The following is a 22,923-nucleotide window of genomic DNA, read 5'->3' on the forward strand; positions in this document are numbered from 1 at the left end:
TCCAGGCCCCCACGACCCTCTGTGTAAAATATGTCCTTCTGATATCTGTGTTAAACCTCCCCCCCTTCACCTTGAACCTATGACCCCTCGTGAACGTCACCACCGACCCGGGGAAAAGCTTCCCACCGTTCACCCTATCTATGCCTTTCATAATTTTATACACCTCTATTAAGTCTCCCCTCATCCTCCGTCTTTCCAAGGAGAACAACCCCAGTTTCCCCAATCTCTCCTCATAACCAAGCCCCTCCATACCAGGCAACATCCTGGTAAACCTCCTCTGTACTCTCTCCAAAGCCTCCACGTCCTTCTGGTAGTGTGGCGACCAGAACTGGACGCAGTATTCCAAATGCGGCCGAACCAACGTTCTATACATCTGCAACATCAGACCCCAACTTTTATACTCTATGCCCCGTCCTATAAAGGCAAGCATGCCATATGCCTTCTTCACCACCTTCTCCACCTGTGACGTCACCTTCAAAGATCTGTGGACTTGCACACCCAGGTCCCTCTGCGTCTCTACACCCTTTATGGTTCTTCCATTTATCGTGTAGCTCCTCCCTACATTATTCCCACCAAAATGCATCACTTCGCATTTATCAGGATTGAACTCCATCTGCCATTTCTTTGCCCAAATTTCCAGCCTATCTATATCCTTCTGTAGCCTCTGTCGGCTCGATTGAGGGTTACAAGTTAGCAAGGAATGAGCTGAAAAAGGGGCTGAGGAGAGCTAGGAGGGGACACGAGAAGTCCTTGGCGGGTCGGATCAAGGAAAACCCCAAGGCTTTTTACTCTTATGTGAGGAATAAAAGAATGACCAGGGTGAGGTTAGGGCCGGTCAAGGACAGTAGTGGGAACTTGTGTATGGAGTCAGTAGAGATAGGCGAGGTGATGAATGAATACTTTTCTTCAGTGTTCACCAAGGAGAGGGGCCATGTTTTTGAGGAAGAGAAGGTGTTACAGGCTAATAGGCTGGAGGAAATAGATGTTCGGAGGGAGGATGTCCTGGCAGTTTTGGATAAACTGAAGGTCGATAAGTCCCCTGGGCCTGATGAAATGTATCCTAGGATTCTTTGGCAGGCAAGGGATGAGATTGCAGAGCCTTTGATCTTTGGGTCCTCGCTGTCCACAGGGATGGTGCCAGAGGACTGGAGAATGGCGAATGTTGTTCCTCTGTTTAAGAAAGGGAATAGAAATGACCCTGGTAATTCTAGACCGGTTAGTCTTACTTCGGTGGTTGGTAAATTGATGGAAAAGGTCCTTAGAGATGGGATTTACGACCATTTAGAAAGATGCGGATTAATCCGGGATAGTCAGCACGGATTCGTGAAGGGCAAGTCGTGCATCACAAATTTGATAGAATTTTTTGATGAGGTAACTAAGTGTGTTACCTTTATCGCGAGGGGGATAGAATATAAAAGCAGGGAGGTCTTGCTGCAACTGTACAAGGCACTGGTGAGGCCGCAACTGGAGTACTGTGTGCAGTTTTGGTCCCCTTATTTGCGAAAGGATATATTGGCCTTGGAGGGAGTGCAGAGAAGGTTCACCAGGTTGATACCGGAGATGAAGGGTGTGGCTTATGAGGAGAGATTAAACAGATTGGGTCTGTACTCGTTGGAGTTTAGAAGGATGAGGGGTGATTTTATAGAGACATATAAGATAATGAAGGGGCTGGATAGGGTAGAGGTGGAGAGATTCTTTCCACTTAGAAGGGAAACCAGAACTAGAGGGCACAGCCTCAAAATAAGGGGGGGGGGGGTGCGGTTCAGAACAGAGTTGAGGGGGAACGTCTTCTCTCAGAGGGTGGTGAATCTCAGGAATTCTCTGCCCATTGAAGTGATGGAGGCTTCCTCGTTGAATATGTTTAAATCACGGGTAGATAGTTTTCTGATCGATAAGGGAATTAGGGGATATGGGGAGCAGGCGGGTAAGTGGAACTGATTCGCTTCAGATCAGCCATGATCTTGTTGAATGGCGGGGCAGGCTCGAAGGGCCAGATGGCCTACTCCTGCTCCTATTTCTTATGTTCTTATGTGTTGATGAAGGTAGGGCAGTTGATGTCATATACATGGATTTTAGTAAGGCGTTTGATAAGGTCCCCCATGGTCGGCTTATGATGAAAGTGAGGTGGTGTGGGATAGAGGGAAAGTTGGCCGATTGGATAGGTAACTGGCTGTCTGATCGAAGACAGAGGGTGGTGGTGGATGGAAAATTTTCGGATTGGAGGCAGGTTGCTAGCGGAGTGACACAGGGATCAGTGCTTGGTCCTCTGCTCTTTGTGATTTTTATTAATGACTTAGAGGAGGGGGCTGAAGGGTGGATCAGTAAATTTGCTGATGACACCAAGATTGGTGAAGTAGTGGATGAGGTGGAGGGCTGTTGTAGGCTGCAAAGAGACATAGATAGGATGCAAAGCTGGGCTGAAAAATGGCAAATGGAGTTTAACCCTGATAAATGTGAGGTGATTCATTTTGGTAGGACTAATTTAAATGTGGATTACAGGGTCAAAGGTAGGGTTCTGAAGACTGTGGAGGAACAGAGAGATCTTGGGGTCTATATCCACAGATCTCTAAAGGTTGCCACTCAAGTGGATAGAGCTGTGAAGAAGGCCTATAGTGTGTTAGCTTTTATTAACAGGTTGTTGGAGTTTAAGAGCCGTGGGGTTATGCTGCAACTATACAGGACCTTGGTGAGACCACATTTGGAATATTGTGTGCAGTTCTGGTCACCTCACTATAAGAAGGATGTGGAAGCGCTGGAAAGAGTGCAGAGGAGATTTACCAGGATGCTGCCTGGTTTGGAGGGTAGGTCTTATGAGGAAAGGTTGAGGGAGCTAGGGCTGTTCTCTCTGGAGCGGAGGAGGCTGAGGGGAGACTTAATAGAGGTTTATAAAATGATGAAGGGGATAGATAGAGTGAACGTTCAAAGACTATTTCCTCGGGTGGATGGAGCTATTACAAGGGGGCATAACTATAGGGTTCGTGGTGGGAGATACAGGAAGGATATCAGAGGTAGGTTCTTTACGCAGAGAGTGGTTGGGGTGTGGAATGGACTGCCTGCAGTGATAGTGGAGTCAGACAATTTAGGAACATTTAAGCGGTTATTGGATAGGCACATGGAGAACACCAGGATGATAGGGAGTGGGATAGCTTGATCTTGATTTCAGATAAAGCTCGGCACAACATCGTGGGCCGAAGGGCCTGTTCTGTGCTGTACTGTTCGACTGACATCCCATTGCTCAGGGATCAGAGAGAGAAGCAACAGGAGTCAGAGGAAAAGCAGTTTTCCTTATTCATAACTGACGCCAATAGTAATGGGCAGTGTTTTTTATACAAATACCAGTGGTGAAATTATATTGTTGAATATTCAGTTATTATAAACACAATCTCTCACAGTCTGCTACTTACTCCAGTTTCTGTATTTTACATTCCGGATTCCTCAGAGCCACAGACAGCAGTTTCACTCCGGAATCTCCCAGGTTATTGTCACCCAGATCCAGATCTATCAGTGAGCGGTTTGTACTGAGAGCAGAGGCCAGGTCCTCGGCACAAGAATCGGTGAGATCGTTACCATAGAGACTGGAGATCAGAGAGAGAAAAATAACAGGAATCAGGGTAAATCCACAGTGTTTTTAAGAATAAGATCATTAACAATAATAATGTACAGCGCGGGACATTCAAGAAACACAACTTCAGTTCATACAGAAGGCAAAATTCTACTGATGCTGTAAATCTGAAATATGAATAAATATGTTGCAGACGCTCATCAGGTCAGGCAATATCTGTGAAGATAGAAACAGATTTAGTTTCAGTTCAATTCGCGAAACTTAGAAATTGGAAATAGCGGTGAATTAAATTGTTTTAAGTGACAGGGAGCTGGGGATGGGCGGGTGACAAGGAAAGAACAAAATGGAAGTGCCGGACTGATTAAACGACAAAAAGGATGATGGTGAAAGGGAAGAGCACAGGATTCCCATGTCCTTACCCTGAGTCATAGGGAGGGACATGGGATGGTCAGTGGCTCAGGAATGGAGTGTGTGGTGGGGTTGAAGATGATGAAAGAGAAACCTTTCTCACACGGCCAGTGGTTCGGGTCTGGAATTCACAGCCGGGAAGTGTGGTGGAGGTCGGCTGCATCGAAGCAGTCAAAAAGGAATTAGATGATTATTTGAATATAAAGAATGAGCGGGGATACGAGAAAAACGCTGGAGAATGACTCAAACTCCTAATGCTAATTTGGTGAGCTGGTACAGACACGATGGGCCAAATGGCCTCATTGTGCTCCGTAAGAATTCTGTGGAGACAGTGGTTGGAAATGTATCGATATTTCAACTGGAAGTGGTGATGTTGCCGTGTGGACAGTGTTAGTCGCCATAGTCCTCAATAAAATGTTAATACTGATAGGCAAAGGGATCTGGGTGTACAGGTCCACAGATCACTGAAAGTGGCAATGCAGGTGGAGAAGGTAGTCAAGAAGGCATACGGCATGCTTGCCTTCATCGGCCGGGGCACTGAGTTTAAAAATTGTCAAGTCATGTTGCAGCTTTATAGAACCTTCGTTCGGCCGCACTTGGAATATAGTGTTCAATTCTGGTCGCCACACTACCAGAAGGATGTGGAGGCTTTGGAGAGGGTACAGAAAAGATTGACCAGGATGTTGCCTGGTATGGAGGGCATCAGCTATGAGGAGAGGTTGGAGAAACTTGGTTTGTTCTCACTGGAGCGACGGAGGTTGAGGGGAGACCTGATATAGGTCGACAAGATTATGAGAGGCATGGACAGAGTGGATCGTCAGAAGCTTTTTCACAGGGTAGAAGAGTCAATTGCTAGGGGGGCACAGGTTTAAGGTGCGAGGGGCAAGGTTTAAAGGAGATGTACGAGGCAGATTTTTTACACAGAGTAGTGGGCGCCTGGAACTCGTTGCTGGGGGAGGTAGTAGAAGCAGATATGGTGGTGACGTTTAAGGGGCGTCTTGACAAGTACATGAATAGGATGGGAATAGAGGGATATGGTCCCCGGAAGGGTAGGGGGTTTTAGTTAAGTCAGGCAGCATGGTGGGTGCAGTCTTGGAGGGCTGAAGGGCCTGTTCCTGTGCTGTAATTTTCTTTGTCCTTTGTGTTTCTCTCCAATAGAGAGAGAGACAATTTGTTACATGTAGCTTCAGGGATACAATTTAATAAACGTGCGGCAATGGGAGGAGATGGGATTCCATGAACCCCACAGCCGGTAAGAGGACCAAACCCTCAGATTTAGCATCATCCTACATCACACTCTAAACACCAAACCAAATGAACTAACCAACTCCACATATAACCAAACAGGCACATTAATATCTGACAGGTTCGGGAAATCCGTGCACTCAGGCAGCACAGGCAGAATCACTGAATTGTTACAGAGCAGGAGGAGGCTATTCGGCCCATTGTGTCTGCACTGACTCTCCGAATGAGCAACTCACTAAGTGTCATCCCCCCACCTTCCCCCAAAACCCTGTGCATTCCAGAGCTTAACCACTGTCTGCAGGGGAAGGCCCCATTCTGGCAGAGCTGGCACCAGATTTAAAGGCAGCCAGCAGCACTTTTAAAGGCTCTGAAGGGAGCAGTGAGGGAGCCCTGGTTAATGAACAAAGGCCTGTAATGGCAGAAGGCAGATTCAACCCAATTCGCTGACACTTCGCTGGAAATTCTCAAGGATATATCGGTTTGGAGGGAGGCTCTGTTCCCTCAGGAGTGGAGGAGGAGACCTGTCACATCAACCCAAGCAAGTCTGGATAGAAACTGCCGAGGGCCTGAGCAGGCAGCACGTGGTTGCAGTGAGGCAAAGGATCAATAACCTGATATGTTCTGACAAGGTGAGCGTTAAACTTACAGGCTGATATGTGAATAAGGATGAAAGAGGAATGGTGGAAAGACCATCTCCACCCAGACACTGGCAATGTCCAGACAGCAGCATCAATCTTCAGGAACATGTCAGCCTCTCTGTGAAGGGTTCCGGTCAGTCAGAGATGACTGCTGCACTGCTGACACTGAGTGCCCATCCTGGTGGTCCCATGATGGGCAGTCTGGCAGCACCATAGGCTTGTGTGTGTCTTTGATGGGTGAGTAACAATGGAAATTTATGTGCTTGTAGAAGAGGGCACTCAGCGTCAGAGAAGGAGCCAAGAGTGACAGTGTCTGGATTGTGTCATCCTTATGCCAATGGAAGATGCAGTGCTGGAGCTGGGAGACCTGGAGGCTGGGTGGGCAATCGCTGATGGTGAGATGGGTTGTGGATCCAGAGAGAGTGAGTGAGTGAGTGGATGGGCACAGGAGAGATTCTGCTGCTGAGTCCATAACTTGGAGCTTGTGTTCATCATTGGTCACATGGAGCTCTGGGTTAGGAACAGTCAGAAGTTTAACAGCACCAGGTTAAAGTCCAACAGGTTTATTTGGCAGCAAATGCCACTAGCTTTCGGAGCGCTGCCCCTTCGTCAGGTGGAGTGTAGAAATGCTCACAAACAGGGCATACAGAGACACAAACTCAATTTACAGAATAATGACTGGAATGCAGTCTTTACAGATCATCAAGTCTTAAAGGTACAAACAGTGTGAGTGGAGGGAGCATTAAGCACAGGTTAAAGAGATGTGTATTGTCTCCAGACAGGACAGCCAGTGAGATTCTGCAAGCCCAGACAAGCTGTGGGCCATTCGGCCCATCAATCCTTCACTAACAACAATCCCGCCCAGGCCCTATAACAGTAACCCTACATATTAACTCTGCAAATCCCCCTGACATTAAGTGTCAATTTACCATCGCCGCTCAAACTAGCGTGCATATCTTTGGCATGTGGGAGGTAACTGAAGGAAACCTGCGCAGACACGGAGAGTACATGCAAACTCCACACAATCTGTCACCCAAGGCCGGAATTGACACGGGTCTCTGGCGCACTGAGTCAGCAGTGCTAACAGCTCTACCACCCTGCCGACCATGATCAGCCGTGGTTCGTCCCAATTGCAGTGAGTATCGAACGAATAATTTCTATATTTTTTCATAAGATAAGCCTGGCATGCCATGAAAGACTCAAGCCAACATTTTCTCAAATGTTTATAAAATACGTTCATAAGGTGACCAAAACTATATACGTTACTTCAGCTGTGCTGTGACCACAAACCTATCAGATTTGTGACTGCCGACCTTTGCTCCCAGGCGAATTGTCCCTCATTGCCTTTTCTGTTGATTTGTCAAAGCTGTCGGATCTTATAATATGAAGTCATGTGACTGGATCAGGTTGGGGATTCTGAGAGTCAGCACACCCGAAGGTAGAAATTCAATACAGTTTGCAGTTGCCAATGACTGGACCTCAGAGGGTGAACCATAACATTATTCCCCCACTCCCTCAACATAAGGATCTGTGGGACTGACATCCCATTGCTCAGAGATCAGAGAGAGAAGCAACAGGAGTCAGAGGAAAAGCAGTTTTCCTTATTCATAACTGACGCCAATCGTAATGGGCAGTGTTTTTTATACAAATACCAGTGGTGAAATTATATTGTTGAATATTCAGTTATTATAAACACAATCTCACACAGTCTGCTACTTACACCAGTTTCTGTATTTTACAGTCCGGATTCCTCAGAGCCACAGACAGCAGTTTCACTCCTGAATCTCCCAGTTTATTGGCACCCAGATCCAGATCAATCAGTGAGCGGTTTGTACTGAGAGCAGAGGCCAGGTCCTCGGCACAAGAATCTGTGAGATCGTTACCAGACAGACTGGAGATCAGAGAGAAAAAAATAACAGGAATCAGGGTAAATCCACAGTGTTTTTAAGAATAAGATCATTAACAATAATAATGTACAGCGCGGGACATTCAATGAGTATTCTAACTGAGTGCAGTCAGACAGAAACACCAGGAGATGGAGACAGTGAGGGGGGTAACTGAGTGCAGTTAGACAGAGACACCAGGAGATGGAGACAGTGAGTATTCTAACTGAGTGCAGTTAGACAGAGACACCAGGAGATGGAGAAAGTGAGGGGGTAACTGTGTGCAGTTAGACAGAGACACCAGGAGATGGAGACAGTGAGGGGGGTAACTGTGTGCAGTTAGACAGAGACACCAGGAGATGGAGACAGTGAGGGGGGTAACTGAGTGCAGTTAGACAGAGACACCAGGAGATGGAGACAGTGAGGCGGGTAACTGAGTGCAGTTAGACAGAGACACCAGGAGATGGAGACAGTGAGGGGGGTAACTGAGTGCAGTTAGACAGGGACACCAGGAGATGGAGACAGTGAGGGGGGTAACTGAGTGCAGTTAGACAGGGACACCAGGAGATGGAGACAGTGAGGGGGGTAACTGAGTGCAGTTAGACAGAGACACCAGGAGATGGGGACAGTGAGGGGGGTAACTGAGTGCAGTTAGACAGGGACACCAGGAGATGGAGACAGTGAGTATTCTAACTGGGGCTCAGGAATGGAGTGTGTGGTGGGGTTGAAGATGATGCGACAGAAACCTTTCTCACACTGCCAGTGGTTCGGGTCTGGAATTCACAGCCGGGAAGTGTGGTGGAGGTCGGCTGCATCGAAGCAGTCAAAAAGGAATTAGATGATTTTTTGAAGATAGGCAATGAGCTACGAAAATGGATACGACAAAAAGTCTGGAGAATGACACGAATTTCGAATGTCAATTTGGTGAGCTAGTGCAGACACGATGGGCCAAATGGCCTCATTGTGCTCCGTAAGAATTCTGTGGAGACAGTGGTTGAAAATGTTATCGATATTTCAACTGGAAGTTGGTGATGTTGCCGTGTGGACAGTGTTAGTAGCCACAGTCCCCAATGAAATCTCTCCAATAGAAAGAGACACAATTTGGTACATGTCGCTTCAGGGATACAACTTAGTAAACGTGGGGATATGGGAAGAGTTGGGACTCCATTAACCCCACAGCCAGTACGAGGACCAAACCCTCAACAACAGCGTCATTCTACATCACGCTGGAGACACCGAACCAACTGAACTAACCAACTCCACACAGAGCCAGAACGGGCACAGTAAATGTCTGACAGGTTCGGGAAATCCGTCCACTCAGGCAGCACAGGCAGAATCACAGTATTGTTAGAGAGCAGAAGGAGGCCACTCGGCCCATCGTGTCTGCACTGACTCTCCGAATGAGCAACTCACTAAGTGGCATTCCCCCACCTTCCCCCAAATCCCTGCGCATTGCAGAGCTTAACCACTGGCTGCAGGGGACAGCACAATTCTGGCAATGCTGGCACCAGATTTAAAGGCAGCCAGCAGCACTTTTAAAGGCTCTGTAGGGAGCAGTGAGGGAGCCCTGGTTAATGAACAAAGGGCTGAAATGGCAGAAGGTAGATTAAACTCAATTCGCTGACACTTCCCTGGAAATTCTCAAGGATATATCTGTTTCGAAGGAGGTTCTGTTCCCTCAGGACTGGAGGACGAGACCTGTCACATCAACCCAAGCAAGTCTGGATGGAAACTGCCGAGGGTCAGAGCAGGCAGCACGTGGCTGCAGTGAGGCAAAAGGATCAATAACCTGATATGTTCTGACAAGGTGAGCGTTAAACTTACAGGCTGATATGTGAATAAGGATGAAAGAGGAATGGTGGAAAGAACATCTCCACCCAGACACTGGCAATGTCCAGACAGCAGCATCAATCTTCAGGAACATGTCAGCCTCTCTGTGAAGGGTTCCGGTCAGTCAGAGATGACTGCTGCACTGCCGACACTGAGTGCCCATCCTGGTGGTCCCATGATGGTCAGTCTGGCAGCATCATAGGCTTGTGTGTGTCTTTGATGGGTGAGTAACAATGGAAATTTATGTGCTTGCAGAAGAGGGCACTCAGCGTCAGAGAAGGAGCCAAGAGTGACAGTGTCTGGATTGTGTCATCCTTATGCCAATGGAAGATGCAGTGCTGGAGCTGGGAGACCTGGAGGCTGGGTGGGCAATCGCTGATGGTGAGATGGGTTGTGGATCCAGAGAGAGTGAGAGAGAGAGAGTGAGTGAATGGATGGGCACAGGAGAGACTCTGCTGCTGAGTCCCAAACCTGGTGCTTGTGTGTCTTCCATTGGTCACATGGAGCTCTGGATTAGGAACAGTCTCCAGGACATGTTGGAATGTGTATTACCCTCTAACATTCTTCACTCTCTCACACAAAACAACAGCTGCGGTGAGCGGGATATGTGCGTGCAGCTCTGAAGATGAGGAGGGGTCGTCAGAGGGTGGATTGTCATATTATTGCCCATAACGTCCGCCAGAGCAGATAATGTCTCACACGAGTAGCAAAGGGGTTACAATCTGGCAGCACAGGGCAGCACACACAAACCCGAGCAGCTGATGAAGGCAGGAATAGCTGAGTTCACTCACACTCGAGGGGAGAGGGCAGATCCAGCTTGTGGAAGATGAAATGTGACTGGAGTCTTTAACAATGCAGCAGATACTGGAGCTGCAGCGTAGGATACTTTAACATTTGGTGGAGTTTCCAAAGGCTGTGTGTATCCATACACAAAGGATGGAGGAGTCAATCCAGGCCAGCAGTGTTACCATGTCTCAGGTCTGAGCACAAATAGCATCCTCCACAGAGAGATTGGTGACCTTCATGGAGAGTCACATCCAGCCTATCACCCACAGGAAATACACATGAACCTGCATGTTCTCACCACCTCCATGAGCTCTGTGGAACACGGGCTGTGGGAGGGGTGGGAAAATGTGCCTGGAGTAACTGTCAGGACCTCCCCAGCTGAGCAGGGAGGGTCCAGTTTGCCCTGAATGGATAGAGGAGCGGCTGCCTGCAGTATTCGGGAGCTCCTCTCAGGATGCCCCTGGTGTGGGCAGTGGGTCCCCTTCTGCTCCGACTGTGACACAAGCACCTCACGAAGCTATGATGACAGAGACAACTCCAGCATCTGTGCAGAGGACCCGCAGTTGGCCGGATCCTTCCAGGACTCAGGAAATCTGAGGACAAAGGCCACGGTCATCGAAATTCCCAGAGGAGAGGAGAGAGGTAAGATGCTGCCTGCAGCTCAGCGGAAAGTGCGGGGATGGCGGTGGTTGTCATGGTGGGGTTGCTTCCTTGGGTTTCACAGGGTTATACTTTGTTATTACTGGTCACTTTGTTATGTCTGTATTTTGAGTAAATTCAGAGATGGAGCATCACTAAAAAAATGCTTCACCATATTACTGGGTCTTTAACAGTTCACTGGGAATGTGAGATGGGAAATACAGCACTGAATCAGGTCAATACAATTCCAATACCTTTGTTTCATGTCGTGACGGCTCCAGGGAAATTATAAAACATTCACAGAAACAGCAACAGTGCTGGAGATGGTGAAGATTTATTACACTGAATGGCTGTGAGAGTGTGACTCATGCAAAACATGTCTGTATCACTGAATCTCGACCCTCCCTGAGACATATCCCATGTCCCTGGCCTGTGGTCCATGGGGTTCCTCATCATGAAGCATTGGTCAACATCGCACTTGTTCAAAGTCACACTTTGTTCAAAGCTTCTCCACTCTAGATCCAGGTTGTATGGAACACAGCACAACACCAGGACATTTGAGACCCTTGCTGAGTATATTGAAGGGCTCCATCAGATCTATCTTTAGAAACCTTATGGCCTGCTCAATGGTCACTCAAGTTGCCCTGGAGCAGCTGTGTGTGTCTCTCATCTGTAACTATGTTTGGGCACAATTACCCATCCCTTCAGTGGGTAGCGCTGGTCTTTCTTAATTCTTTCATGGGATGATGGTGTCACTGGCAATGCCAACACTTGTTCCCATCCACAATTGTCCTCGAGAAGGGGATGGTGAACCATCTTGTTAAATTCTGAAGACCCTCTGGTACAATGCCGCGAGGAAGGGACATCCAGGATTATGATCCCACGTCAGTGATGGAAAAGCAATATATTCCAAGTCAGGTTGGTGTCTGGCTTGGGAGGGAATCTGAAGGTGGTTGGTGTTCCATTCTTCTGATATTCTTGCCCATCTAGGTGATAGAAAAGTCTTCCTATTTTCTATCACCTAACCAGCACAGGCTTGTGTCTTTGATGGGAGAGTAACAATGGAACTTTATGTGCCTGTAGAAGAGAGCACGAAAGGTCAGGGAATGAAGTAAAAATGATGACAGCGTCCAGATCTTGCCATCCTTACACGTAGAATTAGCAGCGCTGGAGCTGGGAGAACAGCAGATAGTGTGGGAAATCGCTGATTGCGATACTGGTTGTGGAGCTGAGAGTGAGCGGTCGAATGGATGGGCACAGGAGACACTCTGGTGCCTGCAACACATAGAGCTTGTGTACCCATCACCGGTCACATGGAACCGGCTGAAGGGCGTGTTGGAATGTATATTTTGTCACAAACTATGTCTTGAAGAAATATACTGAATATTGAAGGATATTGAATTCGATGATCAGCCATGAACAAAATGAATGGTGGAGCAGGCTCGAAGGGCCGAATGGCCGACTCCTGCTTCTAGTTTCTATTTTAATCATGTTTCTCTGCAGGTTATGTTGTCGGCACCGTGCTGTCTGTAGCCGGTTTCCTTTATTGTTACTGAAGCAGTATAATTGACATCATGTTGATTTTAATCTGAACTAATGCAGTGTTCTGTTGTTTCAGTGTTTCCCCTGGGATGGCAGTGTAGAGCTTGATTGCGGGTGATTGACAGGTTATGTCATGTGACTGAGGGACAGCTATTTTTCACAGAACATTCTAGTTTCAATTCTGCTTTCAGAAGCTGCTTGAAGTTAAGACAAACAGCAGTGCTGTTTCCCTCTCTGAAGTTGGAGTTTTTGCTGTTTAAGTGTTGCTGTGTTGGAAGCTGTCAGAGACTGGGGTTACCTCTCTGCGGTTGGACTGTTCGGAGGCGACATCCTTCTCTGAAAACAATTGTCTGTTGGCTCTCCGGAAGTGGTAAAAAGCTGGAAATCGGCATCACGTGAGCTTACTTGTTTTTGTGCTAACTAATGTTGGAGAAGGCTGTATATCTGTGGGTATTGCTTTATATTGGAACAACAGAGATAGCTAGCTGTTAAGAGTTATACTGTGTCATGTTTAAGTGTTGCAATTGGTAAAGGTTATGCTAATTCTTGTTGTTATATTCTAACTGCATTCTTAAATAAACTGTGTTTGATAAAAGCATCCTCATGGGCCACTTGATTCATACCTGGAGTGAAACACCTCATGCTCATCAATGCCAAAATCAAATGTAAAACCAAGGGTCCAGGCTAACTTCACAAAACACCTTGGAGTTTCTGGTCTGCATCTTAACAATTGCCTCCATTCACTCTTTACTCTTCCTCACAAATCAAGGGTTGTGTGACTGGGTGACGTGTGTCCCCCTGTAAGCATGTGAACAGGTCCTCAGTCACCGTCACATTGTTCCCCTACACCCAGGGCACAAAAATCAATGTGATTGACATTCCACTGCATTGGGATCAGAGAGAGAGAAATCACAGGAATCAGTGAAAATTCAGGTTCTGGTTCATAACTTCCAACCCCTGGGCCTTTATAGAGTTTTTCAGCACAGAAAGAGGCCCTTCGGGCCATCGTGTCTGTGTCAGCCATCAAGCACCAATCTATTCTAATCCATTTCCAGCACTTGCTCCATAGCCTTGTCTGCTGCGGCATTTCAAGTGCTTGTCTGAATGCTTCTTAAATGTTGCGAGTGTTCCTGACTCCACCACCCTTTCAGACAGTGAGATCCAGATTCCCACCACCCTCTGGGTGAAAAAGCTTTTCCACAGAACCATAGAATCCCCACTGTGCAGAAGGTGCCCAATCGCGCCATCGACTCTGCACTGACTGTCCGAAAAAGCCAGGCCCACACAACTGCTTATCACTGGACATTTATCATGGCAAATCCACTGAAACTACATATCTTTGGACATGAAATGATAATTTAGCATGGTCGATCCACCTAACCTACACATCTTTGGACTGTGTGAGGAAACCAGAGTACCTGACAGAAACACGCACACACGGGGGGAACATGCAAGCTCCACACAGGCAGTCACCTGAGGCCAGAATTAAACAAAGGTCCCTGACGTTGTGAGGCAGCAATGCTAACCACTGTGTCATCTTCAATTCTCCTCTGAAACTCCTGCCCAATGCCTTAAATCTATGCCCCTGGTTATTGTCTCCTAAAACAAAGGGGAAAGGTTTATTTCTATAATTTGATACAACTCCACATGGTCGTCTCCCAGCCTTCCCCGTCTGAAAAAAATAACAGGAGCATTGACATACAGATGGATCTGTGCGTACTTGTCCACTGATGCCTGAAAGTGGTAACACAGGTGGATAACTTGGTCAACAAGGCATGCAGCATGCTTGCTTCATTGGCCAGGGCATCAGGTATAAAAGTTGGCAAGTTATGTTACAGCTGTATTATACTTTAGTTCGGCCCAACATGGAATATTGCGTGCAGTGCTGATCGCCAGACAACCAGAAGGATGTGGCTGCTTTGGAGAAGGTGTAAAGAAGGTTTACAAGGATGTTGCCTGGTCTGGTTAAGGTATGAAGAGAAGTTGAATAAACTCGGATTGTTTTCACTGGAAAGACGGAGGCTGGGGGGCGACCTGATAGAGGCAGATATATGGTTGATAGTTGGAGTCTTTTCCCCAGGGTGGAAATGTCAACTACAAGGCGGGACAGTTTGAAGGCAAGAGGGGGAAAGTTTAGAGGAGACGTGCGGGGAAAGTTTTCACATAGAGAGTGGTGGGTGCCTCGAATGCACAGTCAGTGAAGTTGACGGAAGCAGGCACGTTCCCAATGTTCAAGGTTAATCCTGATAGAAACATGAACAGGAGATGAACAGAGGAATAGAAACTGCGTATGAGCAATAAGTACTGGGTCTGAATAAGAATGAGGAGTCGCTGCAGGCTTGGTGGGTCGAAGGGCCTGTTACTGTGCTGCATGGCTCTTTGTTCTTCTTTGTACATGAATGTTAAAATCACCCGTGATTATTGCAGAATGTTTTTACAAGACCCCATTAATATTCCTGTGTCGGAGATTCTGAATATTGTTCGGGGCCTATAAAAGATTCCTACAAGTGATCTTTTAACTTTGTTAATTCTTATCTCTACCCAAACTGATTCTGCATCTTGATAATTGGAACTAAGTTCAGCTCTCGCTGCTGTACTGACATCTGTTACTAACAGCGAGACTCCACCACCATGTCCTGTCCTCCATTTACTGTCATCCACTCACTCTCCCCCCTTTCACAGAGCAATGGATGCTGTGTCCGGGGAGAGCTGTGCACATCTGAGGAGGAGGAGAGGACCTCAGAGGGTGAACCATAACATTATTCCCCCACTCCCTCAACATAAGGATTTGTGGGACTGACATCCCATTGCTCAGGGATCAGAGAGAGAAGCAACAGGAGTCAGAGGAAAAGCAGTTTTCCTGATTCATAACTGACGCCAATAGTAATGGGCAGTGTTTTTTATACAAATACCAGTGGTGAAATTATATTGTTGAATATTCAGTTATTATAAACACAATCTCACACAGTCTGCTACTTACTACAGTTTCTGTATTTTACAGTCCGGATTACTCAGAGCCACAGACAGCAGTTTCACTCCGGAATCTCCCAGTTTATTGTAACCCAGATTCAGATCTATCAGTGAGCGGTTTGTACTGAGAGCAGAGGCCAGGTCCTCGGCACAAGAATCGGTGAGATCGTTACCATAGAGACTGGAGATCAGAGAGAGAAAAATAACAGGAATCAGGGTAAATCCACAGTGTTTTTAAGAATAAGGTCATTAACAATAATAATGTACAGCGCAGAACATTCAAGAAACACAACTTGAGTTCACACAGAAGGCAAAATTCTATTGATGCTGTAAATCTGAAATATGAATGAATCTGTTGGAAACTCTCATCAGGTCAGGCAATATCTGTGAAGATAGAAACAGATTTAGTTTCAGTTCAATTCGCGAAACTTAGAAATTGGAAATAGCGGTGAATTAAATTGTTTGAAGTGACAGGGAGCTGGGGATGGGCGGGTGACAAGGAAAAAACGAAATGGAAGTGCCAGACTGATTAAATGACAAAAAGGATGATGGTGAAAGGGAAGAGCACAGGATTCCCATGTCCTTCCCTGAGTCACAGGGAGGGACATGGGATGGTCAGTGGCTCAGGAATGGAGTGTGTGGTGGGGTTGAAGATGATGAGAGAGAAACCTTTCTCACACTGCCAGTGGTTCGGGTCTGGAATTCACAGCCGGGAAGTGTGGTGGAGGTCGGCTGCATCGAAGCAGTCAAAAAGGAATTAGATGATTATTTGAATATAAAGAATGAGCGGGGATACGAGAAAAACGCTGGAGAATGACTCAAATTCCTAATGCTAATTTGGTGAGCTGGTGCAGACACGATGGGCCAAATGGCCTCATTGTGCACCGTAAGAATTCTGCAAAAATAATGGTTGGAAATGTATCGATATTTCAACTGGAAGTTGGTGATGTTGCCGTGTGGACAGTGTTAGTCGCCATGGTCCTCAATAAAATGTTAATACTGATAGGCAAAGGGATCTGGGTGTACAGGTCCACAGATCACTGAAAGTGGCAATGCAGGTGGGGAAGGTAGTCAAGAAGGCATACGGCATGCTTGCCTTCATCGGCCGGGGCATTGAGTTTAAAAATTGGCAAGTCATGTTGCAGCTTTATAGAACCTTCGTTCGGCCGCACTTGGAATATAGTGTTCAATTCTGGTCGCCACTCTACCAGAAGGATGTGGAGGCTTTGGAGAGGGTACAGAAAAGATTGACCAGGATGTTGCCTGGTATGGAGGGCATTAGCTATGAGGAGAGGTTGGAGAAACTTGGTTTGTTCTCACTGGAGCGACGGAGGTTGAGGGGAGACCTGATATAGGTCGACAAGATTATGAGAGGCATGGACAGAGTGGATAATTGGAAGCTTTTTCACAGCGTAGAAGAGTCAATTGCTAGGGGGGGTACAGGTTTAAGGTGCGAGGGGCAAGGTTTAAAGGAGATGTACGAGGCAGATTTTTTACACAGTAGTGGGCGCCTGGAACTCGTTGCTGGGGGAGGTAGTAGAAGCAGATATGGTGGTGACGTTTAAGGGGCGTCTTGACAAGTACATGAATAGGATGGGAATAGAGGGATATGGTCCCCGGAAGGGTAGGGGGTATTAGTTAAGTCAGGCAGCATGGTGGGTGCAGTCTTGGAGGGCCGAAGGGCCTGTTCCTGTGCTGTAATTTTCTTTGTTCTTTGTGTTTCTCTCCAATCGAGAGAGAGACAGTTTGTTACATGTAGCTTCAGGGATACAATTTAATAAACGTGCGGCAATGGGAGGAGATGGGATTCCATGAACCCCACAGCCGGTAAGAGGACCAAACCCTCAGATTTAGCATCATTCTACATCACACTCTAAACACCAAACCAAATGAACTAACCAACTCCACATATAACCAAACAGGCACATTAATATCTGACAGGTTCGGGAAATCCGTGCACTCAGGCAGCACAGGCAGAATCACTGAATTGTTACAGAGCAGGAGGAGGCTATTCGGCCCATCGTGTCTGCACTGACTCTCCGAATGAGCAACTCACCTTCCCCCAAATCCCTGTGCATTCCAGAGCTTAACCACTGTCTGCAGGGGAAGACCCCATTCTGGCAGAGCTGGCACCAGATTTAAAGGCAGCCAGCAGCACTTTTAAAGGCTCTGAAGGGAGCAGTGAGGGAGCCCTGGTTAATGAACAAAGAGCTGAAATGGCAGAAGGCAGATTCAACCCAATTCGCTGACACTTCCCTGGAAATTCTCAAGGCTATATCGGTTTGGAGGGAGGTTCTGTTCCCTCAGGAGTGGAGGAGACGACCTGTCACATCAACCCAAGCAAGTCTGGATAGAAACTGCCGAGGGCCAGAGCAGGCAGCACGTGGCTGCAGTGAGGCAAAGGATCAATAACCTGATATGTTCTGACAAGGTGAGCGTTAAACTTACAGGCTGATATGTGAATAAGGATGAAAGAGGAATGGTGGAAAGAACATCTCCACCCAGACACTGGCAATGTCCAGACAGCAGCATCAATCTTCAGGAACATGTCAGCCTCTCTGTGAAGGGTTCCGGTCAGTCAGAGATGACTGCTGCACTGCCGACACTGAGTGACCATCCTGGTGGTCCCATGATGGGCAGTCTGGCAGCATCATAGGCTTGTGTGTGTCTTTGATGGGTGAGTAACAATGGAAATTTATGTGCTTGTAGAAGAGGGCTCACAGCGTCAGAGAAGGAGCCAAGAGTGACAGTGTCTGGATTGTGTCATCCTTATGCCAATGGAAGATGCAGTGCTGGAGCTGGGAGACCTGGAGGCTGGGTGGGCAATCGCTGATGGTGAGATGGGTTGTGGACCCAGAGAGAGTGAGTGAGTGAATGGATGGGCACCGGAGAGGCTCTGCTGCTGAGTCCATAACTTGGAGCTTGTGTGTTCATCATTGGTCACATGGAGCTCTGGGTTAGGAACAGTCAGAAGTTTAACAGCACCAGGTTAAAGTCCATCAGGTTTATTTGGTAGCAAATGCCACTAGCTTTCGGAGCGCTGCCCCTTCGTCAGGTGGAGTGTAGAAATGCTCACAAACAGGGCATACAGAGACACAAACTCAATTTACAGAATAATGACTGGAATGCAGTCTTTACAGATAACCAAGTCTTAAAGGTACAAACAGTGTGAGTGGAGGGAGCATTAAGCACAGGTTAAAGAGATGTGTATTGTCTCCAGACAGGACAGCCAGTGAGATTCTGCAAGTCCAGACAAGCTGTGGGCCATTCGGCCCATCAATCCTTCACTAACAACAATCCCGCCCAGGCCCTATAACAGTAACCCTACATATTAACTCTGCAAATCCCCCTGACATTAAGTGTCAATTTACCATCGCCGCTCAAACTAGCGTGCACATCTTTGGCATGTGGGAGGTAACTGAAGGAAACCTGCGCAGACACGGAGAGTACATGCAAACTCCACACAATCTGTCACCCAAGGCCGGAATTGACACGGGTCTCTGGCGCACTGAGTCAGCAGTGCTAACAGCTCTACCACCCTGCCGACCATGATCAGCCGTGGTTCGTCCCAATTGCAGTGAGTATCGAACGAATAATTTCTATATTTTTTCATAAGATAAGCCTGGCATGCCATGAAAGACTCAAGCCAACATTTTCTCAAATGTTTATAAAATACGTTCATAAGGTGACCAAAACTATATACGTTACTTCAGCTGTGCTGTGACCACAAACCTATCAGATTTGTGACTGCCGACCTTTGCTCCCAGGCGAATTGTCCCTCATTGCCTTTTCTGTTGATTTGTCAAAGCTGTCGGATCTTATAATATGAAGTCATGTGACTGGATCAGGTTGGGGATTCTGAGAGTCAGCACACCCGAAGGTAGAAATTCAATACAGTTTGCAGTTGCCAATGACTGGACCTCAGAGGGTGAACCATAACATTATTCCCCCACTCCCTCAACATAAGGATCTGTGGGACTGACATCCCATTGCTCAGAGATCAGAGAGAGAAGCAACAGGAGTCAGAGGAAAAGCAGTTTTCCTGATTCATAACTGACGCCAATAGTAACGGGCAGTGTTTTTTATACAAATACCAGTGGTGAAATTATATTGTTGAATATTCAGTTATTATAAACACAATCTCACACAGTCTGCTACTTACACCAGTTCCTGTATTTTACAGTCCGGATTCCTCAGAGCCACAGACAGCAGTTTCACTCCGGAATCTCCCAGTTTATTGGCACCCAGATTCAGATCTATCAGTGAGCGGTTTGTACTGAGAGCAGAGGCCAGGTCCTCGGCACAAGAATCTGTGAGATCGTTACCAGACAGACTGGAGATCAGAGAGAGAAAAATAACAGGAATCAGGGTAAATCCACAGTGTTTTTAAGAATAAGATCATTAACAATAATAATGTACAGCGCGGGACATTCAATGAGTATTCTAACTGAGTGCAGTTAGACAGAGACACCAGGAGATGGAGACAGTGAGTATTCTAACTGAGTGCAGTCAGACAGAAACACCAGGAGATGGAGACAGTGAGGGGGGTAACTGAGTGCAGTTAGACAGAGACACCAGGAGATGGAGACAGTGAGTATTCTAACTGAGTGCAGTTAGACAGGGACACCAGGAGATGGAGACAGTGAGTATTCTAACTGAGTGCAGTTAGACAGAGACACCAGGAGATGGAGACAGTGAGTATTCTAACTGAGTGCAGTTAGACAGAGACACCAGGAGATGGAGAAAGTGAGGGGGGTAACTGAGTGCAGTTAGACAGAGACACCAGGAGATGGAGACAGTGAGGGGGGTAACTGAGTGCAGTTAGACAGAGACACCAGGAGATGGAGACAGTGAGGGGGGTAACTGAGTGCAGTTAGACAGAGACACCAGGAGATGGAGACAGTGAGGGGGGTAACTGAGTGCAGTTAGACAGGGACACCAGGAGATGGAGACAGTGAGGGGGATAACTGAGTGCAGTTAGACAGAGACACCAGGAGATGGAGACAGTGAGGGGGTAACTGAGTGCAGTTAGACAGGGACACCAGGAGATGGAGACAGTGAGTATTCTAACTGGGGCTCAGGAATGGTGTGTGTGGTGGGGTTGAAGATGATGCGACAGAAACCTTTCTCACACTGCCAGTGGTTCGGGTCTGGAATTCACAGCCGGGAAGTGTGGTGGAGGTCGGCTGCACCGAAGCAGTCAAAAAGGAATTAGATGATTATTTGAATATAAAGAATGAGCGAGGATACGAGAAAAACGCTGGAGAATGACTCAAATTCCTAATGCTAATTTGGTGAGCTGGTGCAGACACGATGGGCCAAATGGCCTCATTGTGCTCCGTAAGAATTCTGTGAAGATAGTGGTTGGAAATGTATCGATATTTCAACTGGAAGTTGGTGATGTTGCCGTGTGGACAATGTTAGTCGCCATAGTCCTCAATAAAATGTTAATACTGATAGGCAAAGGGATCTGGGTGTACAGGTCCACAGATCACTGAAAGTGGCAATGCAAGTGGAGAAGGTAGTTAAGAAGGCATACGGCATGCTTGCCTTCATCGGCCGGGACATTGAGTTTAAAAATTGTCAAGTCATGTTGCAGCTTTATAGAACCTTCGTTCGGCCGCACTTGGAATATAGTGTTCAATTCTGGTCGCCACTCTACCAGAAGGATGTGGAGGCTTTGGAGAGGGTACAGAAAAGATTGACCAGGCTGTTGCCTGGTATGGAGGGCATCAGCTATGAGGAGAGGTTGGAGAAACTTGGTTTGTTCTCACTGGAGCGACGGAGGTTGAGGGGAGACCTGATATAGGTCGACAAGATTATGAGAGGCATGGACAGAGTGGATAGTCGGAAGCTTTTTCACAGGGTAGAAGAGTCAATTACTAGGGGGGGTACAGGTTTAAGGTGCGAGGGGCAAGGTTTAAAGGAGATGTACGAGGCAGATTTTTTACACAGAGTAGTGGGCGCCTGGAACTCGTTGCTGGGGGAGGTAGTAGAAGCAGATATGGTGGTGACGTTTAAGGGGCGTCTTGACAAGTACATGAATAGGATGGGAATAGAGGGATATGGTCCCCGGAAGGGTAGGGGGTATTAGTTAAGTCAGGCAGCATGGTGGGTGCAGTCTTGGAGTGCCGAAGGGCCTGTTCCTGTGCTGTAATTTTCTTTGTTCTTTGTGTTTCTCTCCAATAGAGAGAGAGACAATTTGTTACATGTAGCTTCAGGGATACAATTTAATAAACGTGCGGCAATGGGAGGAGATGGGATTCCATGAACCCCACAGCCGGTAAGAGGACCAAACCCTCAGATTTAGCATCATTCTACATCACACTCTAAACACCAAACCAAATGAACTAACCAACTCCACATATAACCAAACAGGCACATTAATATCTGACAGGTTCGGGAAATCCGTGCACTCAGGCAGCACAGGCAGAATCACTGAATTGTTACAGAGCAGGAGGAGGCCATTCGGCCCATTGTGTCTGCACTGACTCTCCGAATGAGCAACTCACTAAGTGTCGTCCCCCCACCTTCCCCCAAAACCCTGTGCATTCCAGAGCTTAACCACTGTCTGCAGGGGAAGGCCCCATTCTGGCAGAGCTGGCACCAGATTTAAAGGCAGCCAGCAGCACTTTTAAAGGCTCTGAAGGGAGCAGTGAGGGAGTCCTGGTTAATGAACAAAGAGCTGAAATGGCAGAAGGCAGATTCAACCCAATTCGCTGACACTTCCCTGGAAATTCTCAAGGCTATATCGGTTTGGAGGGAGGTTCTGTTCCCTCAGGACTGGAGGAGGAGACCTGTCACATCAACCCAAGCAAGTCTGGATAGAAACTGCCGAGGGCCAGAGCAGGCAGCACGTGGCTGCAGTGAGGCAAAGGATCAATAACCTGATATGTTCTGACAAGGTGAGCGTTAAACTTACAGGCTGATATGTGAATAAGGATGAAAGAGGAATGGTGGAAAGAACATCTCCACCCAGACACAGGCAATGTCCAGACAGCAGCATCAATCTTCAGGAACATGTCAGCCTCTCTGTGAAGGGTTCCGGTCAGTCAGAGATGACTGCTGCACTGCCGACACTGAGTGCCCATCCTGGTGCTCCCATGATGGGCAGTCTGGCAGCACCATAGGCTTGTGTGTGTCTTTGATGGGTGAGTATCAATGGAAATTTATGTGCTTGTAGAAGAGGGCACAGAGCGTCAGAGAAGGAGCCAAGAGTGACAGTGTCTGGATTGTGTCATCCTTATGCCAATGGAAGATGCAGTGCTGGAGCTGGGAGACCTGGAGGCTGGGTGGGCAATCGCTGATGGTGAGATGGGTTATGGATCCAGAGAGAGAGAGAGTGAGTGAATGGATGGGCACCGGAGAGGCTCTGCTGCTGAGTCCATAACTTGGAGCTTGTGTGTTCATCATTGGTCAC

General features: G+C 47.3%; 1 protein-coding gene across 3 annotated transcripts in view; it reads right to left on the reverse strand.

The window, feature by feature from the left end:
• LOC144486166 (NACHT, LRR and PYD domains-containing protein 3-like) overlaps positions 1-22,923 on the reverse strand; it is a 152,687-nt gene that overhangs the window by 20,933 nt on the left and 108,831 nt on the right. For all 3 annotated transcript variants that reach the window (XM_078204241.1, XM_078204240.1, XM_078204238.1), the window contains 4 exons: positions 19,666-19,836; positions 15,514-15,684; positions 7,574-7,744; positions 3,405-3,575 (listed from right to left, as the gene is read on the reverse strand). In XM_078204241.1, the coding sequence (XP_078060367.1) occupies positions 3,405-3,575; positions 7,574-7,744; positions 15,514-15,684; positions 19,666-19,836 (684 nt within the window). The remainder of the gene's footprint in view (positions 1-3,404; positions 3,576-7,573; positions 7,745-15,513; positions 15,685-19,665; positions 19,837-22,923) is intronic.

The sequence above is a fragment of the Mustelus asterias genome, unplaced genomic scaffold, assembly GCF_964213995.1.
Source record: "Mustelus asterias unplaced genomic scaffold, sMusAst1.hap1.1 HAP1_SCAFFOLD_292, whole genome shotgun sequence".
In the NCBI taxonomy this organism is placed as follows: Eukaryota; Metazoa; Chordata; class Chondrichthyes; order Carcharhiniformes; family Triakidae; genus Mustelus; species Mustelus asterias.